The following is a 13,919-nucleotide window of genomic DNA, read 5'->3' on the forward strand; positions in this document are numbered from 1 at the left end:
ATCCAGATACCACTTCTGCAAGGACATGTATGGTTATATGCTGCTGCTAATGGAGAATTCCCCTTAATTTATGACTTTTACCTTTACAGCATTTTTTTGATTCAAAGCATTTATTTGAAAACTTAATGAAGCGTGTAAACATTATAGTAATAGCTAAGATTTGCTTATGAGATTTACTGGGGCAAGTGTGGGTTGACACAAATAACATCTCTAACTAGTCAATTATTGTACTTCCCAGAAGACTGATCCAGGAGAACATCAGCGATTATCAATATTAAAAGACACATGCCATGTCCAGTATTTTCCACTTTACTCATGTCCATACTTGTACACTTCTTTTGCTAATTAGAAACATTAAAAACTACGTTTGGCATCTGGGACTTTCTGTATGAGACCTGGCTGGTACACAGTCCTTTCAGTCCCATCTTCAGCAGCAAGATAACAGCGGGTGCCTCAAAGGAAGGTAAACTTTCATCAGACTCACAGGTCCTTAGGCTGTTCTCCAGTTCACAGTTTCCTAATCCTAAGGACCTACAGCCTGGCTCAGTCCCTGGAGCCTGAGACTTTTCCTAGAGCCCTTGATAAATCCTCCCCCAGAAATCTACATAATTCTTAAGTCTGTGTGTTGCTGTATCCAAATTTCTGGACCCCTTTTTGCTGCAGCTACCTGTATGCTTCTTTATTTCCGTGCTTCTTACAGGGTTAGCAATTTACAACCTCTTTGAGCAGCACAAAACAACGCCTTCCTTGTTTAAATCCTGTTTCAGAGTAATTATTGCTCTTGGGTGAGTATAATTTACAGGATAATCATGCGGCTTTCTGTTGTTTACAATCACCTTTTCCCTTTTGTTTAGGAGACAGCCTTGTTCAGCACAAACATTCGTACAGCTCATATATGAGAGGGCATATCCTTGACTTATCATCATCTGTAATTTTTTTCAGTTGACAGGTTGAAAAATGCGTACACCTATTTTCTCTGATGGTTCCCTTATCACCGCGGGCCTTCCTGAGGCTAAGTATGCTCAACCATTCAATTTTGATTCTGGAAGCAATGTTAAGGCCATTAGCTGTGTCCACATGAGGATGCTGTTATAAAACTTGACATGCTTATTAATCATAAATTCAGTAGACACTCCGCTTCAACCTTTCTAGGGTCTGCTTATGCTTCATTTGTGATGTAAAGTGAGGGTTTGGGGGGAAGGTGGTATATTTTTAGATCAGTATTTATGTCAGGTAGCAAACAATGTTGGGTATTTCCATACCGCTTTCCGCCTAAGGAAGAGCACTTAGCTCTTTTCCACTTGTATTGCACATAGTTTGCTCCAGAGTGAAACAGTGAAAAAGTGCAGTTAGAGAAGTTCAAGAACAGGTGGCTGCAGACAAATGTTTGTTCTGCCTTATCAGTGGGCAAATAACACCGTTCCTTTCTCACCATATATTACCCAATATTACTCCAGTATTGTGACACCGTCATTTGAGGGGTAGGCAAAAACAGTATACTAAGAAGTATTTTTCTTGCTGCTCCATTCCACCAGTGGCTTTTAAAGAAAAGCTGCCAAAACCTATGTTCCTGAAATGTTACCTCTCTAAACCCATAGAGCACTGGTGGTTTCCAGGCTGCTAGTTAAATAAACCTCACAAAGAATTCATGTTTATATTCATTTTTAGATTGCCAAAGTGACTCAATTAAGACATTTGTAATGCAACCTACATTCAGCCTGGACGCACAAAGTGGCTTAGCAAAGTTCATTAGCCTTGGAAAACTTGAATCCATTTCCATGGAGGAGGGAGGGAAACAGACTGTAACCTTCTGCTAGCATCTGCCAGCTCGGTGCTCTGAGCCCACCAGCCCAGGTTACGTCTGCACACCCAGCTCTGGCTACAGATAAGATTTCTTATTGCTTGGAAAACAACTGGCTGCAATTCTGTTATAATTGCATTTTCCTCTGATTGCCTACATTTGTTCAAATCCAATAAACTAAAAGTGAAATGCAGTGAGGCAGAAAATGTGTAGATGAGCACCAAAGATAACATGAATGCAGTGACCTGTGAACTGAGGCTCCTGAATTTTGCACGTGTAGGGGAGTTGAAGACAGCAGGACAGGAGGTCAGATTTAAGACCACACCATGGAAAGAGACAATATGGGTCACCAGGTCTAGTCTTCAGATCTCACATGCAACCATAACATAGAATGCCTTTCATCAGTTTATTGAGCTCTGTGTGTAGTAAATTCTCATGACAAATGCACAGGCTGGCACTGTTGTTTCAGATCCTCTGCAAATATTGCTTGTCATCTTCCCCTGCCCAGAAAGGTAAGATTAAAAATAAAATGCTCCAGCTCCTTGCCCTGCTCACCCCAGTCCAACCTCATGTTTCAATTTCATTCTTAAATTTTGGCATTGCCATTTGTGTTCCTTTTGAGCCACACACCATTTTCCACCTTTTCAAAAAAGCTTGCCTTGTTGTTAGCTGACCTGGCCACACATCAGAGCATCAGTGCTCACCTGCCACTTACCTCCACGGCTGCCGAATGTACTGTCATTCCACCTCAGGTGGAATCATTAACTACAATATCCTGTCTTCCCACAGTCCAATAAGTGCTGAAACCCTGCAGTTGCACACCACAATTAATCTCTTATGATGTTCAGGTACAGAACAGATTCATGTTTGATTCTCTCTATTGGGACGTTGCTCATTAGAGGTTGTAAAATAAGAAAGATGATGATTATGGGTGGACTTTTCTTCTCCTTTCTTTTTTCTTTTGCTTGTACTTGAGCTTTAAGATCTTATTTTCCCTTTGATTTGCTCTGGTTTATTACATTTAAGGTAATATTTTAATGCAAGTTGCTTTTCATGTGCTTTTTTCACCTACTGGGCTGTATCTTCTGCCTCCAGGCTGTGCTCTGTGTGATGCCCTTAGCTCCCCTTAACTGCAGCCTGAGTCAGATCTCACCAGTCTTTGACCATACAGTGATCTATATTATTTCATTGGATTTCAAATATTACTGTTATACTAATAATACCTAGAGGCATTGCTTTACTGATTGCTTGAGAAATTTTATTTGTTCATTCCAGCCCTTTGAAGCTAAGTATCCAATATGTTTCCTTAAGTCAGAGTCTGGAAATTTAAAAGTCAAGCTATTAATTGTCGGCACTGAGTCTTCAAATGTCTAGAGGGATGTCTGCCCTTTCGTTTGATAATATCTCTGATAAATCCCAAACTGAGACACTGGTACGTGTTTTAGGGAATTTTAATTAGATTCTGTTATATCATTTATCAGGCATATGAAGGTAAAAGCAGAGTTTCTTCTTATATCAGTAAAATTTGTGTAAGGGTTGGATCTGGGATTAAAGCTCCATAGCAGATTTAATTGAATTATTTCCTAAGTTCTTTTTTGCAATCATTATTGTAATGGACTCTGGATGGAAATACCTAAACTCCCTCACACTAGGTCACATTGATTTGCAGTACTGATTTGCCAGATTTCATGAGGACTAAGATAAGAAGGCTTGTGCTTTCAATTGGAGAAGTATGCATTTATTTTAAACACAAAATCAGGCACAAAAACCTGGATGATTTAGTCTTTGATTTTATTTCTAAAATAAGTTTCCAACTTCTCTCTGGCTTTGTTCCTTAAGACTTTACGATACAACAGCATTTTCAAACAAAACTATTGGAATAAAAAATAAAAAAAAAGAGATATTGGCACAGCAGCAGTGAACTTTGCAATACATAACGTTCAGTCGCTTGATCTTTACTGTGACATGCAGAACCCCATGGAGATAGGACACAGACACACTAACATTAACAATGCCTGGAGAGAATGACTTATTTCAGTCTATCAAAATCAGCATATTGGCAGATTGAGCAGGAAGAGCTTGTAAGACTCTTACCAGATAATGCTGAATTAATGGTCTAGCTTAAATCATCTCCGTCCCTAAACTATGGGTACTACACTTAGGACCCCCTGGAAATGTTTCTCACTGCTCAGGACCCTCAAGATCATCTCCATTTTTTGTTTCCAGAATGGAGCATGGATTTGCAGATTCCATGTAGGTAGTAGGTAAGTAGGTACAATTTGTACTGGTACTTGTAGTACTACTATCTAATGTACCAAGTAGGCAACTACAGTGACCCATTAAACATAAAATACCTAAACAGTGTTTGGAGGAGGGTCTGGGAGTTCTGCCAGCAGACCATAAAGTCATACTTATTTTTGGACTCTGCACCCACAGATGTTTAAGAAAACCTTGCTAATTTGAGTAACAGCTTTAGGAGAGGTGAGGATATTCCCTCATCCTGGAGTGACACATAGCCCCTGGTCACAGGATGCTTCAGAGACCTGGGGTTGTACACCACAGGCAGCTGAACTGAATCTGCTCTGGGCACTGAAATAAGTCTGGGAGGAGTTGTAGTCCAAAAGAAGGACAGAAAGAAAATAAAGCATTGATGCATTCTGCACGAAGGCCAGCTGAGTAGGCATGTGATGGACATTTAGATGATCCAACTCCTACTGTGAGGCAGGCTAAGAAACACACCTATTTAGATCAGATTAAATTTAGGCATGGATAATTCAGGCTCTCTCTTCTACTTTCCAAGAATTGCTGGTTTCTTTCTTGTGATGCATTTAAATGTATCAAAATGATCTTCAAGAGCTCTGTGACAAGGAGTACCCATGGCAGAGAGGATGTGGCAGCTGTTATACTAAAAGCTACTTCATACAGTTTGCAGAATGTCTTCCAAGTTTTTTTCAATTTCACTTGGAAAGCCACAGACCACAAGTAGTATTTAACAATCATCCATATCGCTAACAGGCAGATACAGACTATTTGATGGGTGTTTATGAATGTAGATGTGACTGTTCATAAATGTAGCGATGAATAATAGAACAGCGAATGCTTTCTCTGCTGCAATGGTATCCTCCACATAATGACTTCAAACATGTTTGTAAACAGTGTCAAAACTGTCACCACACTGGCCCTAAGGGAAGGCTGAGACACAGAGGCTGTGTGCAGGTGGCTAAATGAAGCAGGACCGGGTCCTGGGTGTACTGCAGGACGGTGGTCTGCCCTAGGGCATGCCTGTGTGCTAAACTTTCCTTTCCCTGCAGAGGAGTGGGCAGGCACCCAAGGCAAGCAGGTTTTGATGGTGCCCAGGAGGACTATTGTGGGCGTGGGATGAACTGGTGCAGCAGAGGACACAGGTGATACCACAGTGCAGGGTGGTGAGTTGCCTCTGGTTAATATAGCCAGATGGGCCAGCGATTTCATTTCTGTATACGCAGGGTAATTGTGACAGAAGTAGGAGCTGACCAAGCAGTCATTTATGCATCTTCTGGAGTTTCACAATACTACTGCAAATTTTCAGAAAAGAAATAAAACTTCCTGTAATTCCATGTAACATGAGTCGCTGCTGGCCACTGACCACCAGGAGGAATCGAGCCTGTCGTTTCCAGTCTACACACACCCCCCCAAAACCATACCATGGGTAGTCTGAGCTCGTCTGCTGTCAAGAGGTCTGCAGAAAAACTTTGTCAAAGCTCTTGTAAAATGAGCCCCTGCACAGGCAGTCATTCACCTCCAGGTCCAATTCTTCATGGGTCAGGCAATCCAGCAGCTCCACGTGGGACCCTAATAAAACATTCCAGGAAAGCTCCAGGGACACACAGTCATTAAAGGCTGTTAACAGCACCATAATTAAAAACAAATTAACAGGAAATCTGAAATTGCCTTAAGAACTGTTCCTCTCCCATGTCACATCTTATAAATTTCAAATTACCTTTGAAATTTGACTTAGTATTTCAGAATAGCTGCAAGATCAACAAACCACAACTAAGTAGTTAAAAATCCAGAAACTTTGCTTCCTTAGCACTAAGACCAGAGGATATCTTTGACAGTGTGCATGGCACTGACACTTTTAAACCCCTTTATTTACTTCAGAGGAAAGGAACAGCACAAAAGAAGATGGTTCACTAGCTGCAGTTCTATTTCTAGTGAATATTTCTCTGGCATGACTGTTGTTTTCTGCTGAACTTGAAACAAGTTAACCCTTTTTTAGACAAAGCATCCTTCCTGTCACAGGAAGGGTTAGGTAGTTTCTTCATCCTCATTATCCAGGCGTTTATTGTAACACCAAGATAATGAAAGAAAATGAAAATTTCTTCCAACAGAGTATGGGTTGAACATCCCAGCAACTTAGATAAGGCTATGCTTAAAGATTTAAACTGTTTCTTGTTACAGTAATACATTTTTTATTAAAGTTGAACCAAAGGAATCATATCAGATTTTGACTCCACAGAGAATACGACATTTGCTTCAAAATCAATTATGAACCTATAGGTATATACAGATGAAACTATGGGTATCTATTGTACACTCAACAATTCAAAAATTGAAAGACAATAATAGAATTTGGTTTTGCAGGAAAACAAAATTTAAACTCAGTGTGCCAAGATGGCTATAGTTTCATTAAAAGCCTGATGCTATTGGATATTTCATTAAAAGCTCAGATCCTATGGAAAAGTAATTATATGATGATCTCAACTGTTATTTAAAAACAATGCAATTGTCCAGCTCCCCCTGCCTGGCTGCAGAGAAACACTTGAAAATGTTTCCCAAGTGTATTCTAGAGACTCCAAACCTGCAGAAAAATTAAAAGGCCCACTGATAATAGACTTTAAAATTCCAGGTCTTTGTGAACTCATCTTACAGGTTTTTTTTTCAGGGCTGACAGTCCTGCTTCCTTAAAAAAAAAAAAAGAAAAGTCTAATAATTTGCATTGTCAAAGAATATCAGAAAATACAGCTTGTCATTTTTGTCAGCTTACCAGTTTTTTATCATTGCTAATAGTGCAGTTTCTTTTATTATATTAGTTAGACTTCAACATTCTTCAGCAAGTTTTGGGTCATTGTTTTCCCCCACGCATTAACATTTTTGTTTAATCCACGAAGCAATTACCAACCACACTGGATCATGTAAATCCCATCAATTTGTTTGGGGTTTTTTTCCACTGCCAGACTTGCATGCATGAAATTCATTCCTGCTTTCTGCCAGGCTGTGTTGGTACAGGTCAGTGTTTCACTGTGCCACCTACCTGAGAGCGACCCAAAGGAATCGCTCCGTCCTGGCAGCACAGCACGGGGCCAGGGCAGGGCAGTGGGCACCTAGGAGAAAAGGGAACCCAAAAGTGTTTGAACAAAACCAGTCCAGGACACACCAAATAAGGGACTATTTTTGTTCAGAAATTTAGTTCCTGAGATGTCCAGATGAGGCCACTGTGGTTTTATTATCTCGATTTCAAGAAAGGAATGTAATTTGGTTACCTCAGAGTTTCCCATCTCCACAACTGCAAGCGTGCTCAATAGCCTGTTTTTCTGAGGGAGAACAAAGAAAAGGAAATGGTTATTTTTTATTTTCTGCAGCAGTTAACGGTATTCGCAGAGGCAGGAAGGGAACTGGACAATGGAAGCTGCAGATGTGGAATTTCTTTTTTAAATCCCCTTCAACACTGCTGTTGCTGCCTGACAGGCAGTGCAGATACAGCAGTGCAATAGCAGGAGATGCTGTGAGGCTGAAGCAGAGAAAGCATTTTTGTTTGATAAAGAGCCCTGGGTGAAGCTTTCCAGCAGCCCGACCCAGACTGTACTGGGCTTAGTTTCAAGTCAGAGGCGTGATGCAAAACCGTGGAAGGGTACAGAGCGCTTTGGCTGAGTCACGTTGTTGGGAAAAGGGGAATTCTGCGGTGAGACGCCGGACCCGGCCCTGGCAAGTCCCCAGGCAGTGAACTCGAACGCATTTTGGAGATGGGGACGGCATTCTCATCCAAAAATATCTGGCCAGCCAGGGGGGAGACTGTGGCTGCAGGCAGACTGTGCTTCCTTTGTGTTTTGTTTTCGTTTATTACTAAAAGTGACCTCCAGAAGACAGAGCTCTGGAGCGACCGCGGGGACGTGGGCGCGCACGGGCCCGGCCATGGGGAATGGCGCTGGCTGCTGGGCAGAGCTGTGACAGGTTCCTCGTTCCAGCAGTGTGATTAAAAGATGGGAAATGCCCAACTTTGTTAATGCTCTCTAAAAGGCTTTTGTCTTCCCTTCGTGTTTGCCACTGCAGAAGGGAATGCCACATTCAAATCCATTTAGGCTGCCTGATAATAGGTGCATTTTTAACAGCGGCTGGGAAGACAACTCAGAGTCAGGATTCATGAGAGGCTCTCAGTTTTGCTTCTCCACCTGCTTGGGCTGAAGGGCCACATTTTAGCCTTAGGTCCCTGTGTCATGCAAGGCCAAATCTGGCCCGAGCTTGGTCTGCCATTGGGTTCCCTCTGCCCCACTGAGCAGTATCTCTGCCTGCAGCAGCAGGATTGTCCCTGCCACTCGCGGGGGGAGGTGCGTTTGGATGACGGTTAACAAGAACACGGAGTTAGAGCTTATGGCTGCAATGGGATTTGGTATGTTTGTTTGTAAACTGACACATGTTGGCGGACAGTGCTTGTGAGGAAGGGATCTGTGACTCCCTCTCAAGCTGCCAACCCACTCTAACCAAACAGCTTCAACTGGCCTCAGTCCTTTTCAGACTCACTCAGGCACTCCAGGGAATGCAATATTTCAGCCTCAGGATGAGGTTTTTTTATGCCATGCAGCCCTGTTGAGGCTGTTTGCACAATGCATTTTAATTGCATGGCTCACTTAGCTTGCCACCATTTCATGTTTCTCACTGTGATCCTGGCTCTCCTGTTGTGGACTCTTCTTGCCAAACACAGCCAGAGGGATGCCACCTCTCTCCCCTCTCCTCCTAAACAGGTGCAGCTCTATGAGGGACCCAAAACTGAAAAGAGACTGTTGTGCCTGGCAGTAAGAAGGGACTGTGGGGATTGACTCCAAAGAGGTTGCTGGAATGCCCTAACACCCAGCTGCAGCTTCATGCATAGTCCTTTAACATCTGAGCTAATGTGGGGTTTTAAGGCGAGGCTCACTTGATATGAGGTGGTGGGGAGGGTACAGCCATCACCAAATCTCTCAGGCAGCAGCAAAACATCTCCATCACCACAGATCCACTGAAGAGAAAAAGCCCTGAAATTATTGTCCTATTTGCTGCAATTTTCACCTAGTTTAAAAGGTGCCTGAAGATTTTGCGTATCCTTTGCAGGGTCCCTTTGAGTTTAAACTCACTGCGTATTCCTGTAGCAGTACCATTTCCTTTCATGAGCAGAGCTAGCTTCAGCTGTTGTCGGGTATTATTATACCTCACTGCTTCCTTCCTTTCCCATCAGTCTCTCTATCCCGGAGCTAAATGTCAATTATAGTTTGAGCTGTTTGACTGCTAGTCCCCCTGTACCTCGGAATAGCCCAGAAAGACAGGAAAGTTCATGGGGAAAGGGACATCAAGTGGCTACATTTTCTGCAGCAAAAAAGAACCAGACCCCCAAAATCTTGCTAATAGGTGTGGAAGTAGCACAGGACATTTAGGACAGAGTAATTTGGGCAGAACTACGCAGTATGACTTGACTGCTCACACTTGATGATGTGGGTAGCAAGCAATCATCCAAGTGGGTGCAGATGCCACTGGAAAATGTCAAGGCTGCAGTAAAAGTGGTATTCTTTCTGTAAAGAAAGAGGCCTATCCTTGCCACAAAGGGGGATATAAAAGCTAACAATTTCTACGAGCAGTAACTTTTTTTTTTTTTTTTTTTAATTAAACAGAAAACAAGGACTCACATGAAAAGTCTTTACCAGCATTTTGCAGCATGCACATTCTTCTGATGGACTGGTAACTACTTCAGTGAAATCAGGAGCATCAACGTAAAACCAATTGTGAAAATGTCCCTGAAATCTGAATTGAAATGATGGCTCCTTTGTTTGCTTGTTTTCTTCTATAGCTTGCTTGTTTCTTTTTGAAGTCTCTCATTAATTGTCCTGCAGCCACGGTATGTATCAGATAGCCAAGAAAGCTGACATGGTGAAGTTATATACAGCATCCTTGTGACCTTTTTGCAGTGAAGATACATATCTGTCCAATAAAGCCCGGGCCAAATGACAGTGACAGCTGCCTTGTGGCATTCAGTTTGAATTGAACAGGTTTGCTCACAAGTTGGGAGCAAGTATTTCATTACAGACTGTGCACCAAGATGAACATAAGCCCCCCAAAGTGAAACTTTCCCTCAGCGGCTATGGAAACAGCCCTGGTGGACTGAGATGCACTTCACAGGCTCCTCCTTGTCTCCTTGCTTTGACTTTCCCACCTCCTGCAAGCTGCCATCCTCTGTTGGCATTTGCATGTTGGAGTAGCACTTGGAAGGGAAGAAAACCTCACTTCATCTCTCAGGAGAGATCCAGGGTGTTATGGGAACTGAGCACTCAAAGAACGAGGGGCAAAGGAGCATGCTTTTTCTGAGGAAAGGTCCAAAGCTGCCTGCATGGGAAGATGCTCTTCTCTCAGGGAAAGAGCCCAAGTCACTTCTGAAACGGGGATTGCGTTATGTCAGCTTGAGCCTCATAATGAAAGGGATGACCAGCACGCCTGACTTCTTGTGGGGACTGCCTGAGGTGCAGAAACTGAACCTTTCACGCAACCAGCTGGTGGTGATTCCTCCTTCACTGGGGAAACTGGACAGGCTGGTAGTGCTGAATTTGGGTGGCAACTGCCTCAAATGTCTGCCTAAAGAGATTGGGCTGCTGAGGAACCTGAAGGTCTTGTTTGTCAATATGAATTGCCTGACAGAAGTGCCAGCAGAGCTCAGCTTGTGCAGGAAGCTGGAGGTTTTGAGCCTCTCGCACAACTGCATCTCGCAACTGCCTTTGAGCTTCACCGACCTGACAAGTTTGAGGAAACTGAACCTCAGTAACAACCGCTTTGTGCAAATTCCCCTTTGCATTTTCGCACTGAGGAGCTTAGATTTCTTGCACCTAGGGTCGAACAGGCTTGAAAGCATTGCAGAGACTGTTCAGTATCTGGTCAATCTTCAAATCTTTATAGTAGAGAATAACAACATACGCACCCTGCCACGGTCCCTCTGCTTCATCACTGCTCTGGAGTTACTCAACCTTGATTACAACGCCATACAGACTCTCCCAGATGACCTCTACCTGCTGCGCCGGCTGCCGCGCATTGCATGGAACCCGATGGACAAAGGCCTACACATTGCCCACAACCCCCTGTCCCGGCCGCTGCCCGAGGTCATCGAAGGCGGGCTGGATGTTCTTTTCAACTACCTCAGGGAGAAAAAGGAGCACAACTGAGTTTCCGCTGGGCTTGGGATTAAGCCTGTCATCAAGACTCAGTCACATTGGAGCACTTTTCCTGCACAGGCATTTCCGCAGCGTAACGCCTGGGTTTTGAAGACTGTGGATGGCTTTAGTAACAGCTGGAGGAAAGCAAGTATGATGGTCTTGATTAAGTGTGTGAAGAGTAAACTTTCTAAAAATAGCCACCTCTGTAACTTTCAGTGTTGGTATGCTTGGGGTTTTTTTTCCTAAAAAACCCACAACAAACTTGAGATAAAATGTTTGCTCTTTGTTTGACAGAAATAAATTAAGACAGAGGCTAGAAGTCCAGAAATGTGTATTTGCCAGCTATTAGGTTGGAGGAATATTAATATTAATTGGTTTTACTGTATGTGATCGCAGTTGCATTTTAACTCCTGCTCACTTCTTCATACACAGATAAACCACTACATAAACAAACACTGCTATCTAAGTGAATCACAAGGAAAATGTTTAATTTACTTTCAGCAGTAAATATATCCTGAGCTATATTAGCTCACAGACAGTATATTACTGCCAGTTCAATACCGTTTGTTGTTTACCCCACACCTGTGCACTGGCCTCTATAAATTACAGGTAAAGACTGCTGTTGATGAGATTATTTCTCAGTTCTTTGGGAGAAGACCCCAAACTCCCCCAAAGCCCCTGGTTCCCCTCCTGAGTCACACAGTCCTTTCCGTGGAGCTCTCTATGATACTGGCACTGGTGTGGTCACATCAGCCAGGAGCAGCATCCACATGAAGCAGAGAAAGGAATGTGGGTCCTTATTCCCTCAAATGAAGGCTGTCAGGTGAAGTTGCTGGTTACTAGATGAACAGCTGCACTCCACTCACTTTCCCACATCCCTACAATTGGAGCTGGAGTAACTACTTAGGAGGCAGTACATCTCCTAAAGGTGAATATATTTTTTTTTTTCACAAAAAACAGCATCAAACCAATCATTGGCTTAAGTAAGAGCTCCAAAAACAAATACTTCCATGATTTCCAGTATCAGCCAATAGCATAAAAGTCAGGTCTGATGTGGTTTCTCACATTGATCTTCTGTGAATGTCCTTCATCAAAGTTTTATCTGGTAATAAAGAGGCAGTATGAAAGAGTCGTTAACAATTTATGCAACCTGGGGTTTTTTTGCTCCCTCACACCATGTAAGACAGAAGCAAGACTGTTGAAATCAGTTGAGATAAATGCTTGTAATGGCAGCGTAAAAGAGGAATGAGCCTGTAATTCTTTAGCTAATTAAGAGTGTTCAAAGACACTTTTAAAGTGCTTCCTATCCTATGTCAAATCTCAGGAATCAATGATTACTTTCTAAAACATAATTTGCTCGAAATTATGGAAGGCTGTGGAAGGCTGATTCTGCTTCTAATGAAGTTAATGGACAACCCCTGGCTGAGGGAAAATCTCTTCAGCAGAGGTAGAAACAATTCGGTAACAGCAGACAATTATGTAATTCATAGGTACATGCAAGAAAACACAGCACCTTTGGCCACGCTAACGTCATCAGTGCAGCATTGAATGTAGCAATGAAGAACTGGTGCTCGCAGAATATTCCACTCCAGGGCTGCCTACCCTGATATTTTATTATGTGGATTGTTTAGTGTATTGTTTGTTATCTTAATCAAGACTTTCAGTGTTCCATCCAGGAATCGCAGTTTCCAAGTGTGCAGTCAAGGACAAATCTTATGTTTCTAGAAAATGAGAAACCTTTTTGAAGGGCGCATTTGCTTGAGCATTAAACAAGCAAGCAAACAAACAAAGCAAGTAAACAAACACCAAAGACAGTTATTTTGTGACATTTTACATAATATGGATTTCAAATGCGAGGATATTTTATGTGCAGCTTTACATGTATTTATTTCATCCGTACAAAGAGATTTATAGCAAAGTTCCACATTTTTAATGAACAATACATCTAATAAATCAATATGTGATTCAATTAACAACAAGAAATAAAGTTGTAATTATTTATGGAACTACCAACAGATAATTCTTGGAGGGGTTTAGGCACAGATTGTTAACTTTTCTAAATGTCCATTTCATATCCCTAAGTCTGGCATTCACTGCAGTCCCGCAATAGTGCTTTGCAGGAAAATTGGATGCCTATGGCATTAATCACCTGAAAAGATTTTCCACATAGCAGTATCCAGGATTATATGACACCGGATAGCCTCCAATGTGATCTGACTAGAAGAGGTATGCACAGTAATTTACATGGAAGATGTGAGACTGGGCTGTGTGTGTTCATTAGGATACCACTACAGAGGGTGAGAAACATTGCATGATTCAAGAAAATGGTCTCTAGACAGGGGATTAAAAGGCAAATTTGACATAATCGAATGCATCTGGAAAAGTGGTTATAATATGAAGTGCAATACCAATAATTTAAAATTCAATTATTCAATTGAATAATAACCTTTTACTCAAGCTAATAAACCTTTGTAAGCATATGAAACACATAAAAGTCTCTGCCTTTTCAAACAGAATAATAAAATTCATTGAATAAATGGTACTTTAATGTATAATTTAGATATTACCATTAAGAAGGTAATTTCTACTGAACTGCTTTAGTCTTCCTTTCATTCCTCAATCAAGACCCTTATAAATATCTTTCTCAGAGATATAGAAAATTATCTCACATCATTAAAGGTAATGTTCTGAAT

At 42.0% G+C, this 13,919-nt stretch overlaps 1 protein-coding gene across 1 annotated transcript; it reads left to right on the plus strand.

Annotated features, from left to right (window-relative positions):
* The first annotated feature begins 6,674 nt into the window (after positions 1 to 6,674).
* On the plus strand, positions 6,675 to 11,465 carry LRRC30 (leucine rich repeat containing 30). Its single transcript, XM_080378992.1, has one exon. The coding sequence runs from the start codon at positions 10,339 to 10,341 to the stop codon at positions 11,233 to 11,235; it is 897 nt and encodes a 298-aa protein (XP_080235118.1). The 5' UTR covers positions 6,675 to 10,338; the 3' UTR covers positions 11,236 to 11,465.
* The last annotated feature ends 2,454 nt before the right edge of the window (positions 11,466 to 13,919 follow it).

This window comes from Falco punctatus, assembly GCF_963210335.1.
Source record: "Falco punctatus genome assembly, chromosome: 3".
Taxonomy (NCBI): Eukaryota; Metazoa; Chordata; class Aves; order Falconiformes; family Falconidae; genus Falco; species Falco punctatus.